General features: G+C 47.0%; 1 protein-coding gene across 6 annotated transcripts in view; it reads right to left on the bottom strand.

Annotated features, from left to right (window-relative positions):
• The window catches only part of LOC138661782 (cytochrome P450 2A13-like), a 117,897-nt gene that overhangs the window by 11,345 nt on the left and 91,023 nt on the right, over nucleotides 1-15,529 (bottom strand). For all 6 annotated transcript variants that reach the window (XM_069746698.1, XM_069746699.1, XM_069746695.1 and 3 more), the window contains exon 6: nucleotides 2,793-2,969. In XM_069746698.1, coding sequence (XP_069602799.1) covers nucleotides 2,793-2,969 — 177 coding nt within the window. The remainder of the gene's footprint in view (nucleotides 1-2,792; nucleotides 2,970-15,529) is intronic.

Here is a 15,529-nt window from a genome sequence, read left to right as displayed (position 1 = left end):
TATGGGGTGTATGATGCCGATAAGATAAAACTGCTTCCAGTCTCGATAAGATAAGAGTGCCTCCGGTCTTCATTATACCAGATTTCTCATCCCCTCTTCTTCAGTGTCCCTTTGATATTAAATGTGTGGCCGGAAATCCCGCCTTGCACATTCTGCTGACATCTCTGCTCTGCACTGTGGGGAATTCACCTTCACTGTGCACCGGAGCCTGCCCACATCAAACATGAAGTCTTTACCCACAGAAGGGCGGAACAGTGCAGACGAGAAGCAGCAGGCAGAATGCGCAGGTGCGGTATTTCTGGCCCACACAACTGACGTCAAAGGACACTAAAGAGAAGGGTAGGATAAATCTTGTATAAAGAAGACCAGAGGCAGTCTTATCTTATGAAGACCAGAGGCAGCCTTACCTTATGAAGACCAGAGGCAGTCTTATCTTATGAAGACCAGAGGCAGTCTTATCTTATGAAGAACGGAGGCAGTCTTATCTTATGAAGACCGGAGGCAGCCTTATCTTATGAAGACCAGAGGCAGCCTTATCTTATGAAGACCAGAGGCAGCCTTATCTTATGAAGACCAGAGGCAGTCTTATCTTATGATTACCAGAGGCAGTCTTATCCTATTAAGACCAGAGCAGCCTTATCTTATGAAGACCAGAGGCAACCTTATCATATGAAGACCGGAGGCAGTCTTATCTTCTGAAGACCAGAGGCAGTCTTATCTTATGAAGACCAGAGGCAACCTTATCTTATGAAGACCAGAGGCAACCTTATCTTATGAAGAGCAGAGGCAGTCTTAGCTTATGATGACCAGAGGCAGTCTTATCCTATTAAGACCAGAGCAGCCTTATCTTATGAAGACCAGAGGCAGTCTTATCTTATGAAGACCGGAGGCAGTCTTATCTTCTGAAGACCAGAGCAGCCTTATCTTATGAAGACGGGAGGCAGTCTGATCTTATGAAGACCGGAGGCAGCCTTATCTTATGAAGACCAGAGGCAGTCTTATCTTATGAAGACCAGAGGCAGTCTTATCTTATGAAGACCAGAGGCAGTCTTATCTTATGAAGACCAGAGGCAGTCTTGTCTTATGAAGACTGGAGGCAGTCTGATCTTATGAAGACCAGAGGCAGTCTTATCTTATGAAGACCAGAGGCAGCCTTATCTTATGAAGACCAGAGGCAGCCTTATCTTATGAAGACGGGAGGCAGTCTGATCTTATGAAGACCAGAGGCAGCCTTATCTTATGAAGACGGGAGGCAGTCTGATCTTATGAAGACCAGAGGCAGCCTTATCTTATGAAGACCAGAGGCAGTCTTATCTTATAAAGACCAGAGGCAGTCTTATCTTATGAAGACTGGAGGCAGTCTGATCTTATGAAAACCAGAGGCAGCCTTATCTTATGAAGACTGGAGGCAGTCTGATCTTATGAAGACCATAGGCAGTCTTATCTGATGAAGACTGGAGGCAGTCTTATATTATGAAGACGGGAGGCAGCATTACCTTATGAAAACTGGAAGCAGTCTCATCTTATGAAGACCAGAGGCAGTCTTATCTTATGAAAACAGGAGACAGTCTTATCTTATGAAGACCAGAGGCAACCTTATCTTATGAAGACCAGAGGCAGTCTTAGCTTATGATGACCAGAGGCAGTCTTATCCTATTAAGACCAGAGCAGCCTTATCTTATGAAGACCAGAGGCAGTCTTATCTTATGAAGACCGGAGGCAGTCTTATCTTCTGAAGACCAGAGCAGCCTTATCTTATGAAGACGGGAGGCAGTCTGATCTTATGAAGACCGGAGGCAGCCTTATCTTATGAAGACCAGAGGCAGTCTTATCTTATGAAGACCAGAGGCAGTCTTATCTTATGAAGACCAGAGGCAGTCTTATCTTATGAAGACCAGAGGCAGTCTTGTCTTATGAAGACTGGAGGCAGTCTGATCTTATGAAGACCAGAGGCAGTCTTATCTTATGAAGACCAGAGGCAGCCTTATCTTATGAAGACCAGAGGCAGCCTTATCTTATGAAGACGGGAGGCAGTCTGATCTTATGAAGACCAGAGGCAGCCTTATCTTATGAAGACGGGAGGCAGTCTGATCTTATGAAGACCAGAGGCAGCCTTATCTTATGAAGACCAGAGGCAGTCTTATCTTATAAAGACCAGAGGCAGTCTTATCTTATGAAGACTGGAGGCAGTCTGATCTTATGAAAACCAGAGGCAGTCTTATCTGATGAAGACTGGAGGCAGTCTTATATTATGAAGACGGGAGGCAGCATTACCTTATGAAAACTGGAAGCAGTCTCATCTTATGAAGACCAGAGGCAGTCTTATCTTATGAAAACAGGAGACAGTCTTATCTTATGAAGACCAGAGGCAGTCTTATCTTATGAAGACCCGAGGCAGTCTTATCTTATGAAACCCGGAGGCAGTCTTATCTTATGAAGACCGGATGCAGTCTTATCTTCCGGGCAGCATACACTCCATAGCCTGGAAGATGAAATCTACAAAACATGATTTTTAAAGAACAAGACATCACTCAGGAGGCAAACAGGTGTGACTAAGGTCAGCTGTATATAATCTGTATTCCTATATTAAGAACAAAAAAGTTCAAAAGGGTGACCGGTTCTCTTTAAAGGCATTTTAATGGTTTGAATAACAGTGTAGAGAGGTGTATCACTGTTTTCGGATATGAGCCGTATCACTTTAAAGGAAAAATAAAACACTTTGGAGCAGAAAATGATGATGGCAACACCATTAAATATGAACATATTTACTACACCATATCCATCTTACTTGCCTCTTCCATCTTTATAAGAAAACAGTCTATGAAATCCCTGGGGCAGTTAAGGTCCAGGGTCTCTTGATGTTCTTTCACTTTATCCATCACAAACTTCTTAATGGTAAAAATATTATTAAAAGCTTTCTGGTGTGGTCCCGGAACATGAAGTAAAATTTGTGAGAAAGAGTTGAGCAACTAAAATGAAAAAGACATGTGTATTTTTAAAAACAATTTTTACAAATTTTGTAATAGGATTGATCATATGAACAAATAAATTACTTTTATCATTTCAAAAATCATTAAAATAATTGAGGTTATCATTTAAAACAAGACACAGATGTTACTTGGCTCAACTGCTACCCAATCCCCTACCACCACATTTGCCTTTCTGCTTCCATTTTTCATGGAAGAGAGGTCCTCCCTCAATAACTCAAATTGGACTCCACCATTATTAATTCAGCCCTGGTGAAGTGAGGGCTTACATAAGTTTCCATATGGCTGTGAAGGGCCATATGGCTGTGACGTCGCCGCTTGTGATTGGTCGCGTTACCGCCCATGTGACCGCTCACGCGACCAATCACAAGCCGCAACGTCATCGAAGGCGCTCATTCGTAGGAAGGAAGGCTGCCGGTGAGAACCAGGGCGCGTCCGAGGGTGAGGATATCGATAATTTTTAATTTTTATTCTTTATTTTACACTTAACCCCTTCCCGACCCATGACGCCACGTAGGCATCATGAAAGTCGGTGCCAATCCGACCCATGACGCCTATGTGGCGTCATGGAAAGATCGCGTCCCTGCAGGCCGGGTGAAAGGGTTAACTCCCATTTCACCCGATCTGCAGGGACAGGGGGAGTGGTAGTTTAGCCCAGGGGGGGTGGCTTCACCCCCTCGTGGCTACGATCGCTCTGATTGGCAGTTGAAAGTGAAACTGCTAATCAGAGCGATTTGTAATATTTCACCTATTATAACGGGTGAAATATTACAATCCAGCCATGGCCGATGCTGCAATATCATCGGCCATGGCTGGAAATACTAGTGTGCCCCCACCCCACCGATCACCCCCCCAGCCCCCCGATCTGGCCGGTACACTGCTCCGGCTCCCCTCCATCCAGTGCTCCGCTCCCCCCGTGCTCTTGTCCGCTCCCCCCGTGCTCCAATCACCCCCCCGTGCTCCAATCACCCCCCCTGCACTCCGATCCACCCCCCCGTGCTCCGTTCCACCCCCCCCGTGCTCCGTTCCAGCCCCCCCGTGCTCCGTTCCACGCCTGCCGCGCTCCGATTCCCCCCCCCCGTGCTCCAATCCCCCCCCGTGGTCCCCCCCCACCCCATCATACTTACCGATCCTGCCGGGGTCCCGTCCGTCTTCTCCTAGGGCGCCGCCATCTTCCAAAATGGCGGGCGCATGCGCAGTACGCCCGCCGAATCTGCCGGCCGGCAGATTCGTTCCAAAGTGCATTTTGATCACTGAGATAGATTATATCTCAGTGATCAAAATAAAAAAAATAATAAATGACCCCCCCTTTGTCACCCCCATAGGTAGGGACAATAAAAAAAAGAATTTTTTTTTTCCACTAATGTTAGAATAGGGTTAGGGTTAGGGGTAGGGTTAGGGTTAGGGGTAGGGTTAGGGGTAGGGGTAGGATTAGGGTTAGGGGTAGGGTTAGGGTTAGGGGTAGGGTTAGGGGTAGGGTTAGGGGTAGGGTTAGGGTTAGGGGTAGGCCTAGGGTTAGGGCTAGGGTTAGGGTTTCGGTATGTGCACACGTATTCTGGTCCTCTGCGGATATTTCCGCTGCGGATTTGATAAATCCGCAGTGCTAAACCGCTGCGGATTTATGGCGGATTTACCGCGTTTTTTCTGCACATTTCACTGCGGTTTTACAATTGCGATTTTCTATTGGAGCAGTTGTAAAACCGCTGCGGAATCCGCACAAAGAAGTGACATGCTGCGGAATGTAAACCGCTGCGTTTCCGTGCAGTTTTTCCGCAGCATGTGTGCAGCGATTACTGTAAACTCATGGGAAACTGCTGCTTTTCCGCAGCATGTGCACATACCTTTAGAATTAGGCCATGTGCACACGGTGCGGATTTGGCTGCGGATTGGCCGCTGCGGATTCGCAGCAGTGTTCCATCAGGTGTACAGTACCATGTAAACATATGAAAAACCAAATCCGCTGTGCCCATGGTGCGGAAAATACCGCGCGGAAACGCTGCGTTGTATTTTCCGCAGCATGTCAATTCTTTGTGCGGATTCCGCGGCGTTTTACACCTGTTCCTCAATAGGAATCCGCAGGTGAAATCCGCACAAAAAACACTGGAAATCCGCGGAAAATCCGCAGGTAAAACGCAGTGCCTTTTACCCGTGGATTTTTTAAAAATGGTGCGGAAATATCTCACACGAATCCGCAACGTGGGCACATAGCCTTAGGGTTAGGGTTGGAATTAGGGTTGTGATTAGGGTTGTGATTAGTGTTATGGCTACAGTTGGGATTAGGGTTAGGGGTGTGGGGGGGTTAGTGTTGGAGGTAGAATTGAGGGGTTACCACTGTTTAGGCACATCAGGGGTCTCCAAACGCAACATGGCACCACCATTGATTCCAGCCAATCTCGTATTCAAAAAGTCAAATGGTGCTCCCTCACTTCCGAGCCCTGACGTGTGCCCAAACAGTGGTTTACCCCCACATATGGGATACCAGCATACTCAGGATAAACTGCGCAACAATTACTGGGGTCCAATTTCTCCTGTTACCCTTGTGAATCTAAAAAAATGCTTGCTAAAACAAAATTTTTGAGGAAAGAAAAATGATTTTTTATTTTCACGGCTCTGCGTTGTAAACGTCTGTGAAGCACTTGGGGGCTCAAAGTGCTCACCACATATCTAGATAAGTTCCTTGGGGGGTCTAGTTTCTAAAATGGGGTCACTTGTGGGGGGTTTCTACTGTTTAGGCACACCAGGGGCTCTGCAAACGCAATGTGACGCCCGCAGACCATTCCATCAAAGTCTGCATTTCAAAAGTCACTACTTCCCTTCTGAGCCCCGACGTGTGCCCAAACAGTGGTTTACCCCCACACATGGGGTATCAGCGTACTCAGGAGAAACTGGACAACAACTTTTGGGGTCCAATTTCTCCTGTAACCCTTGGGAAAATAAAAAATTCTGGGCTAAATAATTATTTTTGAGGAAAGAAAACGTATTTATTATTTTCACGGCTCTGCATTATAAACTTCTATGAAGCACTTGGGGGTTCAAAGTGCTCACCACACATCTAGATAAGTTCCTTTCGGGGTCTAGTTTCCAAAATGGGGTCACTTGTGGGGGGTTTCTACTGTTAAGCCACATCAGGGGCTCTGCAAACGCAACGTGACGCCCACAGAGCATTCCATCAAAGTCTGCATTTCAAAACGTCACTACTTCCCTTCTGAGCCCCGACGTGTGCCCAAACAGTGGTTTACCCCCACACATGGGGTATCAGCGTACTCAGGAGAAACTGGACAACAACTTTTGGGGTCCAATTTCTCCTGTAACCCTTGGGAAAATTAAAAATTCTGGGCTAAATAATTATTTATGAGGAAAGAAAACGTATTTATTATTTTCACGGCTCTGCATTATAAACTTCTGTGAAGCACTTGGGGGTTCAAAGTGCTCACCACACATCTAGATAAGTTCCTTTCGGGGTCTAGTTTCCAAAATGGGGTCACTTGTGGGGGGTTTCTACTGTTTAGGCACATCAGAGGCTCTGCAAACGCAACGTGACGCCCGCAGAGCATTCCATCAAAGTCTGCATTTCAAAACGTCACTACTTCACTTCCGAGCCCCGGCATGTGCCCAAACACTGATTTACCCCCACATATGGGGAATCAGCGTACTCAGGAGAAACTGGACAACAACTTTTGGGGTCAAATTTCTCCTGTTACCCTTGGGAAAATAAAAAATTGCAGGCTAAAAGATCATTTTTGAGAAAATATTTTTTTTTTTTTTTTTTCATGGCTCTGCGTTATAAACTTCTGTGAAGCACTTGGGGGTTCAAAGTCCTCACCACACATCTAGATTAGTTCCTTTGGGGGTCTAGTTTCCAAAATGGGGTCATTTCTGGGGGATCTCCAATGTTTAGGCACACAGGGGCTCTCCAAATGTGACATGGTGTCCGCTAATGATTGGAGCTAATTTTCCATTTAAAAAGCCAAATGGCGTGCCATCCCTTCCGAGCCCTGCCGTGCGCCCAAACAGTGGTTTACCCCCAGATATGGGGTATCAGCCTACTCAGGACAAACTGGACAACAATATTTGGGGTCCAATTTCTCCTATTATCCTTGGCAAAATAGGAAATTCCAGGCTAAAAAATCATTTTTGAGGAAAGAAAAATTATTTTTTATTTTCATGGCTCTGCATTATAAACTTCTGTGAAGCATCTGGGGGTTTAAAGTGCTCAATATGCATTTAGATAAGTTCCTTGGGGGGTCTAGTTTCCAAAATGGGGTCACTTGTGGGGGAGCTCCAATGTTTAGGCACACAGGGGCTCTCCAAACGCGACATGGTGTCCGCTAACAATTGGACCTAATTTTCCATTCAAAAAGTCAAATGGCGCGCCTTCCCTTCCGAGCCCTGCCGAGTGCCCAAACAGTGGTTTACCCCCACATATGAGGTATCGGCGTACTCGGGAGAAATTGCCCAACAAATTTTATGATCCATTTTATCCTACTGCCCATGTGAAAATGAAAAAATTGAGGCGAAAAGAATTTTTTTGTGAAAAAAAAGTACTTTTTCATTTTTACAGATCAATTTGTGAAGCACCTGAGGGTTTAAAGTGCTCACTAGGCATCTAAATAAGTTCCTTGGGGGGTCTAGTTTCCAAAATGGGGTCACTTGTGGGGGAGCGCCAATGTTTAGGCACACAGGAGCTATCCAAACGCGACATGGTGTCCGCTATCGATGGAAATAATTTTTCATTCAAAAAGTCAAATGGCGCTCCTTCCCTTCCGAGCCTTACCATGTGCCCAAACAGTGGTTTACCCCCACATGTGAGGTATTGGTGTACTCAGGAGAAATTGCCCAACACATTTTAGGATCCATTTTATCCTGCTGCCCATGAGAAAATGAAAAAATTGAGGCTAAAAGAATTTTTTTGTGAAAAAAAGTACTTTTTCATTTTTACGGATCAATTTGTGAAGCACCTGGGGGTTCAAAGTGCTCACTATGCATCTAGATAAGTTCCTTGGGGCGTCTTGTTTCCAAAATGGGGTCACTTGTGGGGGAGCTCCAATTTTTAGGCACACGGGGGCTCTCCAGACGTGACATGGTGTCCGCTAAAGAGTGGAGCCAATTTTTGATTCAAAAAGTCAAATGGCGCTCCTTCCCTTCCAAGCCCTGCCGTGTGCCCAAACAGTGGTTTACCCCCACATATGAGGTATCAGCGTACTCAGGACAAATTGGACAACAACTTTCGTGGTTCAGTTTCTCCTTTTACCATTGGGAAAATAAAAAAAATTGTTGCTAAAAGAATTTTTGTGACTAAAAAGTTAAATGTTCATTTTTTCCTTCCATGTTGCTTCTGCTGCTGTGAAGCACCTAAAGGGTTAATAAACTTCTTGAATGTGGTTTTGAGTACCTTGAGGGGTGCAGTTTTTAGAATGGTGTCACTTTTGGGTATTTTCAGCCATATAGACCCCTCAAACTGACTTCAAATGTGAGGTGGTCCCTAAAAAAAATGGTTTTGTAAATTTCGTTGTAAAAATGAGAAATCGCTGGTCAAATTTTAAGCCTTATAACTTCCTAACAAAAAAAAATTTTGTTTCCAAAATTGTGCTGATGTAAAGTAAACATGTGGGAAATGTTATTTATTAACTATTTTGTGTCACATATCTCTCTAGTTTATCAGAATAAAAATTCAAAATGTGAAAATTGCGAAATTTTCAAAATTTTCGCCAAATTTCCGTTTTTATCACAAATAAACGCATAATTTATTGACCTAAATTTACCACTAACATGAAGCCCAATATGTCACGAAAAAACAATCTCAGAACCGCTAGGATCTGTTGAAGCGTACCTGAGTTATTACCTCATAAAGGGACACTGGTCAGAATTGCAAAAAACGGCAAGGTCTTTAAGGTCAAAATAGGCTGGGTCATGAAGGGGTTAAATATGAATTCCGATACCGATTCCCGATATCTTAAACATATCGGAACTCGGTATCGGAATTCCGATTCCAGATTCAGAAGATCGCCGACCTCATGGCCGACCCCACACAGGGGTCGGGTCGGGTTTCACGAAACCCAACTTTGCCAAAAGTCGGCGACTTCTGAATCTGGCCGACCCATTTCGCTCAACCTTAGATGAGAGTATTGAACAACAACAATATCCTTACTAGAGATGAGCAATATCTCAATATTCAGTTCGGGTCATGTTCGCCGAATGAGCACTTATTTGGCGAACATTGCCGAACGCCATTCACTTCAATGGGAGGCAAAACCAAGCACATGGACAACACCTGAGAACGGCCCCCAATGCTGCCAAAACACATCAAATCAGGGACAGACACCAGGAAAGTGGCCTCAATTCACCCACAGTACAAATTGCAGCATGGAACTGCAGCAATCAGCCAGGCATGAGGTCACAGTAAGATGAGGTGGTTGAGGGATCGGTGTAGGCCTCCTTTGCTGGGAGCCCTGATACCACATGCAACACCTCTACCTGCTTTCATGCAGAGCCACACTGAGGCGGCTCAAATATCAGTTTTCTAGTCTACCATTTTCAGAAAAATTTAAGGATAGTAACACTGGCAATTGAGTTCAAGGATGTGGACACCTGACGTACTTAGAGGCCTACTGCTACCAGCAACACGCATGAAGGAGACCAAACCAGGAGTGTTCACATTTACAAAAATTATTGGCAGACAACACCAAAGTGGCATCAATTTCACCACAGTAGAAATAGTAGAATAGGGACCAACAGGTCTTTCACAACACCCAATCCAGCAGATGGACACTCAACAAGTAGTGTTCACATTTAAAGAAATGAGGGCCTTACACCAGAGAAGTGGCATCAATTTCACCACAGTAGAAATAGTATAATAGGGACCGACAGGTCTTTCACTCAAGCAGATCCAGCAGATGGACACTCAACAAGGAGTGTTCCCATTTAAAGAATTGAGGGCCTTATCCCACAGAAGTTGCATCAATTTCATTACGCTAAAAATAGTAGAATATTTATTGATAGGTCTTTCACTACACCTAAACCAGCAGAAGGACACTCAACAAGAAGTGTTCCCAGAATTGAGGACCTTACTGCTAGGTTGGCGGATTGCACTAAATATAAAATAAACAATAAAGTGCAATCGCAACCCGGGGTCCACCAGGCAGAGATGTCTCGGCTGCTAGAGTGTATATTGACAAAAGCAACAGCGAGCAATTGTCTGAACACACTGTGCTAATGTAAAGGCCCCTTCACATTAAGCGACGCTGCAGCGATACCGACAACGATCCGGATCGCTGCAGCGTCGCTGTTTGGTCGCTGGAGAGCTGTCACACAGACCGCTCTCCAGCGACCAACGATGCCGGTAACCAGGGTAAACATCGGGTAACTAAGCGCAGGGCCGCGCTTAGTAACCCGATGTTTACCCTGGTTACCATCCTAAAAGTAAAAAAAAACAAACACTACATACTTACCTACAGCCGTCTGTCCTCCAGCGCTGTGCTCTGCACTCCTCCTGTACTGTCTGTGAGCACAGTGGCCGGAAAGCAGAGCGGTGACGTCACCGCTCTGCTTTCCGGCTGACCGACGCTCACAGACAGTACAGGAGGAGAGCAGAGCACAGCGCTGGAGGACAGACGGCTGTAGGTAAGTATGTAGTGTTTGTTTTTTTTTACTTTTAGGATGGTAACCAGGGTAAACATCGGGTTACTAAGCGCAGCCCTGCGCTTAGTTACCCGATGTTTACCCTGGTTACCAGTGAAGACATCGCTGGATCGGTGTCACACACGCTGATCCAGCGATGTCTCCAGGGAGTCCAGCGACGAAATAAAGTTCTGGACTTTATTCAGCGACCAACGATGGCCCAGCAGGGGCCTGATCGTTGGTCGCTGTCACACATAACGATTTCATTAACGATATCGTTGCTACGTCACAAAAAGCAACGATATCATTAACAATATCGTTATGTGTGAAGGTACCTTTACACAGTATGAACGAAACACTGATTATCAAGCTCCGTTACATCACAGAGCGGTACTGAACTTAAAGAATACAAAGTGCAATGCCCGGTAAACGTCACAGGGAAAAGGCACGAGAAACTACTATGACACTAGGTATAATACCCTCTAGGCTAAGGGTTGAGCTTGCTCTGTAACTGACCTGTGCTAAAACTGATGCTAAGTCAAGGGACTAATTGACCCCACTGACGCTAACTGCCTGCCAACGTGTACAGTCCCAGAGCTCAGACAGACTGACACAACCTGCAGACATACTGGTAGGTAGAGTATCCACACTCACACACCACAATATAAATGATACTAGCACACTGACGTGCGTATCTGAGAGCCTTTTATACACTTGGTTCCACCCCAAACACTCACACCCAGTCAGCCGTGACATCGCACGGAGGCCAATCTGGAGCTGCAAATCACCAAAACAGGTGACGTCCAACCACTAGGGTTGAGCGACCTTTACTTTTATAGGATCGGGTCGGGTTTCACGAAACCCGACTTTTGAAAAAGTCGGGTCGAGTGAAATCGGCCGATCCTATAAAATAGTCGGGGTCGGACGAAACTCGAAACCCAATGCAGTGCATTGGTTTCCATGGTTCCCAGGGTCTGAAGGAGCGGAAACTCTCCTTCAGGCCCTGCGATCCATATTTTAGTGTAAAATAAAGAATTAAAATAAAAAATATCGCAATACTTACCCTCTGACGCGCCCTGGTACTAACCGGGAACCTTCCTTCTTTAGAATCAGCCTTGCAGGACCTTGCGGTGACGTCGCCGTGACGTCGCGGCTTGTGATTGGCCGCGCGACCGCCCATGTGACCGCTCGCGCGGCCAATCACAAGCCGCGACGTCACCGAAGGTCCTGGAAGGGCTGATTCTTAGGAAGGAAGGCTGCCGGAAAGAAGCAGGGCGCGTCCGAGGGTGAGTATATACCTAATAGGAATATACTCACCTTCGGACGCGCCCTGCTTCTTTCCGGTAGCCTTCCTTCCTAAGAATCAGCCCTTCCAGGACCTTCGGTGACGTCGCTGGTGACGTCGCGGCTTGTGATTGGCCGCGCGAGCGGTCACATGGGCTGCCGCGCGGCCAATCACAAGCCGCGACGTCACCGCAGGGTCCTGGAAAGCTGATTCTAAGGAAGGAAGGTTCCCGGTTAGTACCAGGGCACGTCAGAGGGTAAGTATTGCGAGATTTTTTTTTTTAATTCTTTATGGGATGGGAGAACTACAATACCCAGATAGATTAGCGAAATTAGGATTATTTAGTCTAGAAAAAAGACGACTGAGGGGCGATCTAATAACCATGTATAAGTATATAAGGGGACAATACAAATATCTCGCTGAGGATCTGTTTATACCAAGGAAGGTGACGGGCACAAGGGGGCATTCTTTGCGTCTGGAGGAGAGAAGGTTTTTCCACCAACATAGAAGAGGATTCTTTACTGTTAGGGCAGTGAGAATCTGGAATTGCTTGCCTGAGGAGGTGGTGATGGCGAACTCAGTCGAGGGGTTCAAGAGAGGCCTGGATGTCTTCCTGGAGCAGAACAATATTGTATCATATAATTATTAGGTTCTGTAGAAGGACGTAGATCTGGGGATTTATTATGATGGAATATAGGCTGAACTGGATGGACAAATGTCTTTTTTCGGCCTTACTAACTATGTTACTATGTTACTATGTATTTTACACTTAAATCTGAATTCCGATACCAATTCCCGATATCTTAAACATATCGGGAATTGGTATCGGAATTCCGATTCTAGATTCAAAAGATCGCCGACTTCATGGCCGACCCCACACTGGGGTCGGGTCGGGTTTCATGAAACCCGACCTTGCCAAAAGTCGGCGACTTTTGAAAAATTTCGACCCGTTTCGCTCAACCCTACCAACCACCAATAAGTAGACGCCACATCACGGACGTGCTCAGTAAGGTGATCTGTGGACATCTGTACATCACTGGTTATTCATGACTTGGCTGGAGAGCTAGCAGTAACCAACCGCATGCCTCAGGAAGACACTGGGACCGACGTCTGTGCTAAGCAGCAATCTGAGCAGAATAGGGGACCAGAGTATCAGACACGGCTTAAGCTACTTTCACACTAGCGTTTTTTCAATACGTCGCAATGCGTCATTTATGGGAAAAAACGCATCCTGCAAAGTTGTCTGCAGGATGCGTTTTTGCCCCATAGACTAACATTAGCGACGCATTGACACACGTCGCAACCGTCATGCGACGGTTGCGCCGTGTTGTGGCGGACCGCCGGGAGCAAAAAACGTTACATGTAACGCTTTTTGCTGCCAACGGTCCGCCATTTTCGACCGCGCATGCGCGGCCGGAACTCCGCCCCCACCTCCCCGCACCTCACAATGGGGTAGCGGATGCGCTGGAAAAATGCATCTGCTGCCCCCGTTATGCGGCGCATTCACTGCTAGCGTCGGGACGTCGGTCCGACGCACTGCGATGGGCCGAGTCCGACGCTAGTGTGAAAGTAGCCTTAGGATCTATCCCGCACAGTGGGAAAATCCTGATGCCTAACACTTAACCCACAGTAGTGGCATAAATTTCACAACATTAGAAATAGTCACATAGGGACCAACAGGTCTTTCTCTACACGCAATGCAGCTGATAGACAGCCAACCATGAGTGGTCACATTTAAAGAAATGAGGGCCTTCCACTAGAAAAGTGGCATCAATTTCACCACACTAGAAATAGTAGAATGGGGACCGACAGGTCTTTCACTACACCCAATCCAGCAGATGGACACCAAACTTGGTGTTAGGGTTGGCGGAACGCACCAAATATATATTTTATTAAATGGAATTGGTGCGTTCGCAACCCGGGATCCACCATGCAGGAAAGTACCTGCTGCTAAGTAAGACAGACTATATGGCGGTACTATAAGTATACATACAAGGGTTAACTTCACCCTGCGTGAAGGAAGCGATCCTGTTGCATCACAGGACCGCGGTACCGCACATAGAGCGCGAGCAATAAGTCAGCGAACACAACCCCAACTAGGATTGAAGTCCGATTAGACCACTGCTGGCACAACACCGCAACTGGGTGTGTAAGGAAACTATTGAAATAGTAAAATAAAGGCACGAGAGTGCGTGTGGTGCCGCACTGACGGACGCCACCAACCACCCAGGCTTGGGTAAGGAAAGCGCAGAGGAAGCGCACGGCGCCGTACTGGCGGCCACAGCAACTGGACGCTGTGATGTGTGTTACGTGCTGTTGGATAAGTCGGGCGCTAGATAGCAAACATACACCTTCCGCGAACAGACATTCAATAGGGAGGGTTATTTAAAGAGCGACTTTCACTCACAACACACACACATATTTACAAGACAATACTAGCGCATGGCCGTGCGGTCATGCGCAGTTTATATAGTTGCAGCACAGGAAGCTGCTACTGAAGTTTTTGCCCTTTCAGGACCTTCCAGGAGGACCAATGGAAAGTGCTGCAGTACCTGAGCATGTTTTGCCCTTTCAGGACCTTCCAGGAGGACCAATGGAATGTACTGCAGTACCTGAGCATGTGACCGAACATGTGGCCCTCGACCTCCAATGGGAGACCCTGCCCTGGGCATGCTCAGTGTGAGTAAATAAGGACTTAGTCCCAGAAAGGCTTGCTCGCCGCAGATCAGTGCAGGGTACCATAGGAAAGCCAGAAAAGGCAGTAGTGACCCTATGCACCGAATCAGCCTCAGCGAGACGCTGGGAGCGACGTCTCCGCTGAGCAGAGCCCACTGCGGCCGATACCGAATGGGAGACCGCAGCAGACACAGATCGAGATTCCCCCTGTGCAGCAGAGGAAACTCGACTCCTAACATTACCCCCCCTCCTAGGGCCCCCCTCCTTGAGCCTCACTACACTCAAAAGCTGCAATAAGCAGCGGAGCCCGAATGTGCTCCACAGGCTCCCAGGTTCTATCCTCTGGGCCGTGACCCTTCCAGTCCACCAGATAAAATTTCTTGCCACGTACCACCTTGCACCCCACAATAGCATTCACCTCAAACACATCCGTGGATGAACCCGATGTCCCAGCAGATGACTCAGAAAACTGGGACAAATGAACGGGCTTTAAGAGGGAAACGTGAAAAGTATCAGTGATACCAAGGTGTGGAGGAATAGCCAAACGGTAGACCACAGGGTTGACCTGTTCCAGAACCTTAAACGGGCCAATGTAGCGAGGAGCAAACTTAGTGGACTCAACTCGCAGCCTGATGTTACGGGCGGAGAGCCACACTAAGTCGCCAGGAGCAAAGACCGGAGCGGGGCGCCGGTGTGTATCAGCCGAAACCCTCATTCTCTCCTTGGAGGCCCGGAAGGCATCCTGTGTGTGGTCCCAGATGTCACGTGCCTCCACCGCCCAGTTTGCCACCCTAGAATCGGTGGATGACACGGGCATGGGCACAGGGACACGCGGATGCTGGCCGTAATTAAGGAGAAAAGGAGTTTGGCCAGTGGAATCGGCTATGGCGTTGTTCAAGGCAAATTCCGCCCAAGGTAGCAAAGATGCCCAGTCATCCTGCCTAGCAGAGACGAAATGTCGCAA

The sequence above is a fragment of the Ranitomeya imitator genome, chromosome 2, assembly GCF_032444005.1.
Source record: "Ranitomeya imitator isolate aRanImi1 chromosome 2, aRanImi1.pri, whole genome shotgun sequence".
Classification (NCBI taxonomy): Eukaryota; Metazoa; Chordata; class Amphibia; order Anura; family Dendrobatidae; genus Ranitomeya; species Ranitomeya imitator.
Note: the sequence above shows the minus strand (reverse complement) of the source record. Positions and strands in the feature narration are given on the sequence as shown.